This window comes from Mastomys coucha, unplaced genomic scaffold, assembly GCF_008632895.1.
Source record: "Mastomys coucha isolate ucsf_1 unplaced genomic scaffold, UCSF_Mcou_1 pScaffold15, whole genome shotgun sequence".
NCBI lineage: Eukaryota > Metazoa > Chordata > Mammalia > Rodentia > Muridae > Mastomys > Mastomys coucha.
Genome location: NW_022196897.1, coordinates 138,219,705 through 138,230,999, shown reverse-complemented (window position 1 = coordinate 138,230,999; position 11,295 = coordinate 138,219,705). Strand labels below are relative to the sequence as shown.

At 45.2% G+C, this 11,295-nt stretch overlaps 1 protein-coding gene and 1 long non-coding RNA gene across 2 annotated transcripts in view; one reads left to right on the top strand and one right to left on the bottom strand.

Annotated features, from left to right (window-relative positions):
* Nucleotides 1-3,318: 3,318 nt before the first annotated feature.
* On the bottom strand, nucleotides 3,319-6,468 carry Defb115 (defensin beta 115). Its single transcript, XM_031373705.1, has 3 exons — nucleotides 6,369-6,468; nucleotides 4,565-4,729; nucleotides 3,319-3,446 (listed from the first exon to the last, which is right to left on the bottom strand). Exons 1-3 carry the CDS (start codon nucleotides 6,460-6,462, stop codon nucleotides 3,433-3,435), a joined length of 273 nt encoding a protein of 90 aa, XP_031229565.1. The 5' UTR covers nucleotides 6,463-6,468; the 3' UTR covers nucleotides 3,319-3,432.
* LOC116092448 overlaps nucleotides 5,169-11,295 on the top strand; it is a 31,295-nt gene continuing 25,168 nt past the window's right edge. Inside the window, exon 1 of the long non-coding RNA XR_004119268.1 lies at nucleotides 5,169-5,266. This is a non-coding gene — a long non-coding RNA (uncharacterized LOC116092448). The remainder of the gene's footprint in view (nucleotides 5,267-11,295) is intronic.

The window sequence follows — 11,295 nt, the reverse complement described above, 5'->3', positions numbered from 1 at the left end:
GAAAAAAAAAAAAAAAAGAAATTCATCAATCAAGGGACTTTACAAACATGTCCGTGGGAGCCTGGGGATGGGGCAGTCCCAGCTAAGAGAGATCCCTTCTGTTGGTCTCAGATGCTAACTCAGCATTGGGTGGTGTAAGCTACTGGTCTTTTGGTCTGGGATATCTGTGAGTGAGTGACAAAAGCTTTAGGAAGCAATAGTGCTGAGGAATCTGGAGACACATAAAAATCCAGTTAACTTGGTTCAATCAAGTGACCAAAACAATGCAAAAAAGCACAATATAGTAAGGAGTATAATTGACAGATGAGCTCTTCCTCAGTGACACATAAGCTTTGTACAGCATGAAAGTTCTATCTTCTGAACAAACCTAAAACATCTCTAAAAACAACACGCATGCATTTTTATCATCTAAAAAACAGGTAAAAAGCTGTGGATGAGTGAGGATGGCCTCTACAGGTTCATACGTTTGAAAGTTGGTCATCAGTTGGTGGAACTGTTTGGGAAGGATTATAAGGTGTGGCCCTGTTAAAGGAGGTGTGTCACTTGAGCTTCAAAAACCCTTGCCATTCCCAATGTGCTCTTTGCCTCCTACTTATGGACCAAAATGTAAGGTTCCCAACTACTGTGCCAGCATCATGCCTGCGTGTCTGAGCCCATACTCTCCACCATGATAGTCATGGACTTTGAGTGTCTGAAAGAGCAAGTCCCCAGTAAAGTCTTTATTCTATAAATTGCCTTGGGCATGGCGTCTTTAAAGCAATAGAAAAGTGATTGAGACAAATGTCATTAAATATTAAGGCATAAACTTCTGGTCTTGACAATTATGCATGGGACCATATTTTCAAACTGTCATTTAGATTCTCTAACTTCCAGCTCTGCCATTCTTTCTAGGGGTCAGGGGTCTAGAAGAACACCTGTGCCATGCTCATTCATTGGAATGGGAGCTGCAGCAGATCTGCAGAGCTTCTAGATATTTTCGCCATTTTTAGGGAACTCTTACAACTTGGGGAATCAGATTTGCTGTCTGCAATAGCTGCTCAGGGGGTGCTGGTGGAAGGGTGGGTGCTGATGAGGCAAACCAATCAATAAGGAAGAAAAGAAGGAATGAGTCAGTAAGTAGCTTCTACTTCCTGCGCATTCTTGTTGACCAAGCAACGAAGTCTTTTCTTACTAAACTGTGTACAACTGGTAACATTTCCATCTACAACCTGGAATTACCTAATGAAGTGTCAGGGTACATGCTTTGTTTCATGCCTGCTTTCTAGGGCAGAGGTCTTACTGCCTAGCGATTTTTGCTAAATTGAAACATTCTTGGAAAAAGCTTAAGAAGTTCCAAAGGAAGGCTTAAGACTCAGGTAGCAAGCAACTGACAAGCCTCAGGAAGTTCCTGAAATGTACCAGATTCACAACACACACCTCTATCCCCACCCCACCCAGGTTATATAAACAGTAAGGAGGCTGAAGACACACTCTGACTTGTCAATCTTCCTGTAAGTCAAACAGATAGAGGCATGTGGGAGCCTGATAGTATCCTGATGGGCAGTCATGTAGGAAAATATACCATAAATAAACAACATGGTGCACTTCCAGCTTCTTCTTCACCCTAGACAAATATTTGGCAGAGTTCCTCGATATCTCTCCACACATGGGCCCCCTTCTAGCTAACTTACCCAGACATATCCCAGGCAGGCCTTAGACATGCCTGCCAATCAACTAAACATTCTACTCTCCTTTGTCCAAGCTGACTGAACCAAAATGAGGTGAAAAAGACCCATCTCAGGCCACCAGAAACACCAGAATCCACAGCCTTCCAGGGAGACACAGAGCTCAGCTAATGAATCCCCTCTCCACTTGTGAAGTGTCTGTACATGTGCACGTGTGTGTGTGTGTGTGTGTGTGCATGCGCACACGTGCATGCATGCATGTACATTTATGTGCATGTATCCTTTTGCTTTTACTGACTTGTTAGCTTCCTATGACCATTATTTATTTTCTGCCTTTTCACTCTTCAGTCAGTGGAGAAAATGAACCTGACCCAAGAGCCCTCACTGGTAATGTAAAGAGCTGCAGAGTTGCAGCTTTTGTGAGCTTCTACCCAGGTTGGTGATGCAGTTGCCTTTGCATGGGCCATGTTCTATAAGTAACCCCTTACCTTCTACCATCACCCACCTGATTTTTTGAGACAAGGTCTCTCCTTGAATCTTCAGCTTGCTGTTTCAGTTAAACTGGCTAACCAGCCTGATGTGTTGGAGCGGTGGGTCGCGTCAGATCATACCACACTAGGCCCAAACAGTTCCACGTGTAAGAGGCTTAATTGAGAGAGGGTGGGGGTAGTGGTGTGGAAAGAGAGGAGAGAGAGAGAGATGGAGGAAATGTTCCAGCCACAGGTAAATGTGGGAGGTGAGCCTAATGGTTTCTGGGAATATGGTGGCTGTTGCCCTGGCAACAGGTCTGTGGGCCCGCCCATACATCTCCACAGGCTTTGGATGTCCTGATGCTAACACAGCCATCCCCAGGGAGCCACCTACCCCTACCTTCCCAGTGGTGGGTGACAGACATGTACTATCACACGCAGATTTGACATGATGTTGGGGATCGGAAGTCAGGACTTCATGCCTAAACAGCAAGTACTTCACCCATTGCACCATCTCCTTGACCCTGCTTAAGTTCTGCTTTCTTTTTGTCCACTTGTGAATGGGACAGTAAGGTGGTTTTGTGAGGCATATTATCCAGATTTAGAAAGGAGCAAGAAGTGGCACAGTTAAACTCAAGACCTGAGTGGCTGAAAGTGAGTGGAAGCAAGCGTCATCCCTTCATGGTTTCTTTTCTAGGTCCTGCTTCCAGCCCCTTGCCTTGAGTTCCTGCTTCCCTTAATGGTGTGCTGTAAACCTTAAATCAAATAGACTCTTTCACTCCAAGTTGCTTTTAGTCGTAGTGTTTGCTGTAGCAACAGGAGGCAAACAAAAAGAGTTGCTGCTGATTAGGTGCCAACCACCTTCCAATTTTTTCTGGAGTCAAAGACACTCAGTATCCTGGAACTCAACAAGTAGGCTAGGCTGGATAGGAGCCTCCCACCTTTGCTCCCCAACACTGGGATTGAAATCACCCAGCTTTTCCAAGTGAGTCAGAGAATCAGACTTGAGTCCTCAAGCTTGCACGGCAAGCATGTTACCAACAGAGCCGTCGCCGCAACCCCACTTTTGAAAGCTTTAAGATGAAAATTAAAACTTTCAGATTTGGAGTTTGGGAAAACATTTAGGGTACGAGTGTCATAGGATGTTCACATTCATTTCCATTAGAAAGTACCACAAACTGGGTGAGTTGAAGAACAGAAGTTTATTTTCTCAGAATTCTGGGGATGAAGTCAAAGGAGGATTGGTTCTCCGCAGGCCTCTCTCCTCTGCTTGCCAATGCCTTGAATCTTCTCAGATCTTAGCATGATGATTCTGTGTGTTATAATTATGTACAAATGATTAGTTTCAAGTCTCCTCTCACAAGAACACTAATCACACAGCATTAGGACCCCACCCTAACATTCTCATTTAACTTCCATTACCTCCTTAAAGACCCTCTCTCCAAGCCTCACATTCTGGGGGACTGAGGTTTGGAATTAAGTTTATACACTTTTTTTGCCATGTGACTGCCCAACTAGAATAGTAGAGGGAGGTGTGACTGTTCATCTGGATTGTCACCCCGACATGATCTAGAGTCACTGTGAAGACACAGGACTTGAGGCATGCCAGTGAGGGAAAGTCAACAGAAATGCCAAGAGCAACCCTGACTCGGGGCTGGGAAGTGGGTCCTGGACTGTGTTTCTAAAAGGAGAGCTGAACATGCAGCCATCCTTCTCTGCTTCCTGGCTGTGGATACAACTGCCCCAAGCTCCTGATGCTCTACTTTCCTGCTGTGGCAGGAGGAATCCCTTAATGTAACTGTAAGTCACATTAAGCTTTTCCCTTCTTACATAGCTTTGGTTAGGAGCATTTCATCACAGTGTTGGGAAAAGTAGCTAAGACAGCAGGAAGTGGTGAGCAGGTGCCCTAGAGACCAACTTGGAGGGTCATTGGCTTGAAGGTTGTTGAAAGGTCATGCATGTATAGGATAGGCAGTAAGGACCAAGAAGTGTGTCCTATACACTTTAGTGGACTATAGGCCGATTTCTACTGCTTCTCCCCTTTGACAGAGAAAGCAGTGTCTGCTCATGGTGATCTGAAGAATGGAGCTTAAAAGATATCTTGAATTGGTAGTCCAGCCTGAGAGTTCCATTTCAAGGATGAGTGGAAGCCATGCTTGGTAAAGAAGCTTAAGCACACAGCCTGTGGAAGCATCCAGATTTCCTCGGCACCCTCCTCACTTCTACGGGAGTTTAGAGGCATGTTAACCTAAGTTAAGTGTATGATCCTTATGGAAAATAGGACACTCGATGACCCATGTCAAGACCCTTTTGCAATGAACATTGATTAATGAACCCTCAGAAGCTCCAGCATAGGGTATTGTATGTGTCCCTGACTTGTCATGATGACAACTGAAGCTCTGAAGCCAGAAGTCTGAAACAGATACATACCATTCCTTTTTCGTTCTTTGTTTGCTGGGATGTTTGATAGTTTTGACCTTTTTTCTCCCAGACAGCAAAAAGTCTTCTCTCCACACCTCTCTTTCTTCTTCTCATTGGCCTTGCATACGCGCCTGCATTTCCCCATGCCATAAAAGCAGGTTCTGAACCATCCCTCTATCACAGTGAACAGAGAGGAACTTGGTGAAGAAGACACACTTGTATATCCCGAGAGTGTTGGCAGACCCGGGAGAACAGTAGGTTCGGGGAGAAATTGAGACCCCAGTATAAATTACAAATTCTCTCTCCTTGTCTCTCCCCAAGTCCTCTCCTAGGAAGTAAATCTGAGTTCTCTCTCCCAGGACACTAAAACTGGAAAAAACAAACTCAGGTTAAGTTCCTCTTCCCCATGTTAGGATTCTGCAGACGGTGTGCTGGCATTCTCTGAAATGTCCTAACTACAGCAGTCTCTTCTGCCCTAACTGCCCTCTCCAGAGTTTAAGCAGTTTGCAATCCATGGTAACCATGGATTCCTCCCCTCCCCCTACTGTCTAAAACAATCAGAGATCCAATAGCAAAGCCAGGAACTTGGGCTGGGGGATCACTCAGCAGGAGACACACTCATGAGGATGGAGGTTTGGGCAGCCAGCACCCACAGAAAAGTTGGGCACAGCACCACACATCTGTAGCCCGTTGCTGGGGCAGTACAAACAGGTAGGTCCCTGGAGCTCACCGGCCAACCAGCCGACCCATTCTGTGTGGTCCAGGCATAGAAATAGTGCTGTCTCAAAAATAAGGTAGTATCAGGCATGGTATAGTACACATCTTTAATCCCAGAACTTGGAAGGCAGGTGGATCTCTGAGTTCAATGACAGCCTGGTCTACATAGTGAACTCAGAGGACAACTGCAACCATTATCCTATAATAGTTATTAATAAAAATAATAACTATTATTACGTGGAAAGTGAGCAGAAGACATCTGATGTTGATCTCTGGCTGCCACACATAATCTTCTGCCCTAACAACAGCTCCATGTCTGAAGCCTAGGATGAGCCTCTAGACTCCCAACATCTGCCCATGCATTTCCCAACACATATTCTAAGAGCAAAATGCCTCCTCTGCTTGCTTCAAAGGGGAGATGAAGTAAATACATTGGTTACTATAAGGGATGGGACCAGTGGTGAGGGTTGAAGTGGGAACCTGGGATCAGACTGGAGATGTTGGGAGCAAAGGCATTGTTGCCAGGGGACAAGGATTTGCTTGCTCTCTGCCTGCATTCTCCAGTCCCCTCAATGAGAAGCATCAGTGTGACCACAGGCAGCCCACAGGAAAGCACATCCCTGTCTCTACCCCCTCCCCGTTTCTTCTCTTCTCCCTCCTTCTATTGCCACCTACCTCCCTCTCCTGTTCTCTCCTATTCTCCTATTCTCTCCTCCCTCATACCCTCTTCAGTCTTCTCTTCCTTTCTCCCCTCCTCTCTTCCTTCCTCCTCTCTCCTCCCTCCATACAGTCCGTCTTTTCATCTTTCCCCTCTACTCCTTCTTGCTTTCTTCACTCCCTTTCTCACTCCCTTCATTCTCCCCCTGCTCCCCTTCTCTCTCCCTTTTTTCTTCCCTCCCTCCCTCCATTCCCTCTTCCTTCTGTCCCAGTACTGGAGATCGTATCCAGAGCCTCACACACATTCCCCAAGCAGCTCTACCACCAAGCTACATCCTGAGTCTTAAAGACACAAACATAATAAGGCTCTCACGTGCCCAAAGATTCAGCAGGTAGGATGACACTCTCCCTTTCCCCATCTCACCACCATTTTGGTTACCTGGGGACGTCTGAGCCAGGACCACAAGGACAACTAAGGTCAGGAACCAGAGCTTATTGTGTCCTGAGAGGGTGGAGGAGCGAGTTGGCAGCATACTGAATGTGCTGGGGAAACTCCTGGCGATTTTGGTTTTAATGACCGAGGTAGGGCCTAGTCACGGGCAATAAATCCAAGGAGGGCAAAGGACCTTCTGCAGGTCAGCGCTGAAAGCAGCTCATTCAGTGTTTTGGGTCAGCTCTAGACATCCTTTGGCAAGAAGACAGTAAGCCTGCTGCTATGTGGACAGTGCAGATCTAGCCCCCAAGAAGTTTTCCTGTCCCTCCTCCAGCCTGGTTGTGCTCCCATGTTCACCATGGTCAGGACAGTTTTTCTAGCTCATTTTCTCACACACTGATACCCTCAAGGACAACTGTGAGCCTGTGAGCCCTGCAGGTGCAAACAGGCTGCCATGTCTGTGTGCCCAGAGCATGCAGAGCAGGCACTACAAACACTGGATGAGCTCGGGCAGCATTCTAATGCCAGCTCTGACTAGACTCACAGGGTTAGCAATGCTAAAGGAGAGAACACAGAAGGGGCAGATCATGTTGAGGTGCAGGGCATGGGTGGGAAAGGGAGTTAGGGTGGATAGGATCAAGATACACTGTTTACATGTGTGAACTTGTCCAACAATAAATAAAAGTACTCCTTTTGAAGATTTATTTATTTATTCTATGTAAGTACATTGTAGCTGTCTTCAGACACTCCAGAAGAGGGCATCAGATCTCATTACAGATGGTTGTGAACCACCATGTGGTTGCTGGGATTTGAACTCAGGACCTTTCAGAAAAGCAGTTGGTGCTCTTAACCACTGAGCCATCTCTCCAGCCCAAAGTACTCCTTTTGAAAACATTGGCTGAGCAGGCAGGTTGGCTCAGCAGATGGAGCTCAGCTGGCAGAGCTGGCTTGACAGGAGCCAAACTTTCAACTCCATTCCAGCACTGGGGAGGTAGGTGAAGGCAGGAGGATCAGAAGTTCAAAGTCATCATCCTCAATTGTGAAGTGAGTTCAGAGAAGGTTTGGGCTACTGTGTAAGAGCCTGTCTGCATGCAAATAAATAAAGTACAGGATGAGGAATATGGGGAATAAACAGGGTACCTGCTTCATGCCTACCCCTCAGACCACGGAGGAGTTGACAGTCCTTAGCTAAGAAAATGTGGGCCCAGAGTGTGGAAGAGAATTCTACAGGGTCAAAGGGTAAGGAAGGAAGAAACAAGCAAGGTGATAGTGTGCATGTGTGCATGCGTGTGGTTATGGGGTGGGTATTCTTGTGTAGTCATGGTGTTAGTGTGTGGTGTATATGTGTCTGATGTGTGTGTAGTCATGATAGGTGTGTGGTGTATGTGTATATGTGATAATATACATGTGTGTGTATTGTGATGTGTGTGGTCATGGTATGTTTGTGGTGTATGATCATGGTATGCAGGGGTGGGAGTGAGGGGGTACTTTCATGTAATCATGGTGTTATTGTATCTAATGTATGTGTGTAATCATGTTACATGTATATGGCATATGTGTGGTGTGTGTGTTATCATGATGTTGTGTCTATGTGGTCACGGTGTATTTGTGTATAATTAATCATGGTCTGTGTGTGTGTGCACGCTTGTGTCTGTAGTCATGCTATATGTACGTGGTGTATGTGTGAATGTGGTGTAAGTGTGGTACTGTGTCATTATGGTGTTGTGTTTGTGTGTGGTCATGGTGTGGGTGTGTGGGTGGGTGTGCATGTGTGTGTGTGTGTGTGTGTGTGTAGTCATGCTGTGTGTATATGGTGTATGTGTGAATATAGTATAAGTGTGGTGTGTCATCATAGTGTTGTGTGGTCATGGTGTGGGGGGTGTGCATGTGTGAGTGTATGTAGGTGTGTCATGTATGAACACTTTAGGCAGAGGAGTTGAGAAAGGAATCCATGAGGAAATAACAGGACATTAAATGTGACTTGAATGTCCTGAGGACTTAACTTGATCCTTTTGAGAATCCAGAGTCTCCCAGGCAGAAAGAACATCGAGGGCTGAGCCCCACAGCAGGAGATTCTAAGAAGTGCTGCAGTAGAGTTAGTGAGGAGAAATAGATTTGGCTGAAATCCCAGAAATGGCCGGGCCACCTGCATCAGACCACACACAGCTGAGCTGTATGGCATTTGTTCTGGCTGGGATATGGTGCCAGGGTCACTCTTAAGTGATATTTCAAATCTGACTTCATTCTTTCCATCTGAAACTTCTCTGGGCTGAATGGCATGCCCCTGCTGTGTGCTGGTATCACTGGCAGTGTGACTTGTAGCGGGTACAGCAGGGCATGCCCAATCCTTTCACCAGAGACTGGATCTGGTGCTGTTTTAGATAATGCTGAACAGGCCAGTAAAATGGTGTGTTGTCTCTGCAAAAAGAAGTGAAACGATGACATGGCAGGAAAGTTTGTAAGGTGAAATACAATCAGCCAGATCGTGGGGCTGGGGATGATAATGACCACTCTATGGAATTGGAAACTGAAGCTAAGAGAGGGCAACTGACTTTTCTGGGGACACACAGTCACTATGATCCTTTCCAGTCAGTCCAGCTTCTACCTCACTATCTCTAGAAACCAACTGGGTTTTCATCTCCACCAGTCTGTGGTTTTGAGGATGCTGGATGTGTGGAAGCCTAGTGGGCAGCCTGAGGTTGCTATTCCAATTTGTGGTTTCTTCCTTCTATTGTTGAGTGACACTCACAATATGAACACTTATATAGTATTTTCCAGGATGTAAGTATTGTCTCCTACCTCTTGATTTTTGAGGCAACATGTTACTGTAGTATACTGGGGGGGCACACAACACTGTGTAACCCCACTTTGCCTCAGTCTCTTTCCTGAATGCAGTGTTAATGGGTGTGTACCCCACACCCAGCTGTCGTTTCTCTCTGTTTAATCCTACAATGCCAGGTCACTTCCTGGTCTCTCTCTCTCTCTCTTTTTTTTTAAGATTTATTTATTATTTATTTTATGTGTATGAGTATACACTGTAGCTGTACAAATAGTTGTGAGCCTCCATCTGGTTGTTGGGAATTGACTCTCAACTCTCTGCTCACTCCGGTCAACCCTACTCGTTCTGGTAGACCACCGCTGCCCCCCACCCGCTTGCTCCAGTCCAAAGATCTATTTATTATTATAAATAACTGTAGCTGTCTTCAGATGTACCAGAAGAGGGCATCAGATCTCATTACGAGTGGTTGTGAGCCACCGTGTGGTTGCTGGGATTTGAACTCAGGACCTTTGGAAGAGCAGTCAGTGCTCTTACCCTTTCTCACCAGCCTCGCTTCCTGGTCTTAAGCTGTACTTCTGTACAGGCCAATGCTATCACACATCTTCTGCCATCCATAGCTTCCTCTGCTAAAAATCTGGAATTGTTTTATGCCTGTTTTCTACAGGGGCTCTTTTTAGTTGCTTAATTTCCAAGCCCTTTTTACTAGGACCTGAGTTCTTTAGTGTATACATCGTTTGAAGACAATTTCTCCCCGCCGTTAGTTCTCCTTTAAATACATTCAAAGGCGTATGCTCCATCTTTAATCTCAGCTCTGCGGAGGCAGAGGTGGGCTGATCTCTGTAAGTTTGAGATCAGCCTGGTCTACATAGTAATTTCCAGATCAACCAAGGTTACAGAGTGAAAAATTCTTTTAAAAAATTCCCTTCGTGGCATAATTCCTAATTTTTTATTATATTGACATGTGGTTTTGTCTAGTTGTGATAAGAAAATATAGAGAATATCATTTTAATCCGTTTACTAGTATCTATTTTTGCAACTTAATGTATGGCATGTTCTAGAGGAAGTCCACAGGAGTGAAAAGGACCTACTCTATGTTCTGGATGGTTCTGTGCTGACAATTTCGTCCGTCTGTCTGTCTGTCTGGTCCCCAGGGCACTTCGCTCCTCATGCCTCTGCATTGATCTGTCTGGTTAGTGTGTCCACTGGTGAAAGCAGAGTATGAGGGTCACTCACTGTTATTGGATTATAGCTTCTCTTTCCTTCCTTTGGGTCTGTTTTATAGAACTGAGTGCTCTACACCGGGCGCACAGAGACTTGTAATAATCATATCTTCGTGACCAAAATACCTGATAAAAACAACTTAAAGGAGAGAAGACTTATTTTAATCCATGGTTCTAGAACATCTCAGTCCATAACAGGAGAGGAAGCAGAGCTCAGAGTGTGAGGCTGGAACTAGAGGCCAAGTTAATCAGACACTTTCCTCTAGTCACAAACTGCGCCATCTGGAACCTTCAGTTCCACAACCTCTCAGCCTAGGACTTTCAGCTAGAGACTAGGCATTCCAAACCGAAACTATGGAGATTCAAGCTGTCTGAATTCCTAGGGCACCAGAGATTCATGTCTCTAAAGAAACATAGACACAGATGCAGGGGAAAAAGAAACCCTCGTGGGCATAAAATTAAAACTAAGGCTAGAGGTAGAGATAAGCAGATCTTGTTCAAGGCCAGCATGGACTACATAGTGAATTCCAAGACAGCCAGGGTTATGCAGAGAGACACTGTCTCAAGAAAGCAAAAACAAAATAATATAAAATAATGAAAAATATTTCACCTTTCCCAATATACTGTTTCTTACTTGGTTCTTTGGACAAGTGAGGTTAATGGGAATGTGGAATGGAGAAAAGGCAATCATAGTAAATCCTGCTTTTCTCTTTTGACTTAAGATTCCTGATTCCTTCTATTTAATGATCCATTGAGTCAGGGCACAAAAGTTTTTTCTGTTTGTGTGTTTGTTTGTTGTTTGTTCTCTTTTTTGCATTTCTCTTCTTTTACAGGGAATCATACTGGGGCTGACAGTCAGAGAAAGGACAAACACTTTGTTACATACTATGATCCACTGGTCTGCCACAGAGGTAACCTCCCACACCATGACTCT

Coding starts and splice junctions, on each gene's coding strand:
- Defb115 (XM_031373705.1), bottom strand. CDS start 6,462: ATGCTGCCAACTCGCTCCTCCACCCTCTCAGGACACAATAAGCTCTGG. Junction 4,730..6,368: donor CCTGGCTCAGACGTCCCCAG/GTAACCAAAATG, acceptor TCACTGTGATAG/AGGGATGGTTCAGAACCTGC.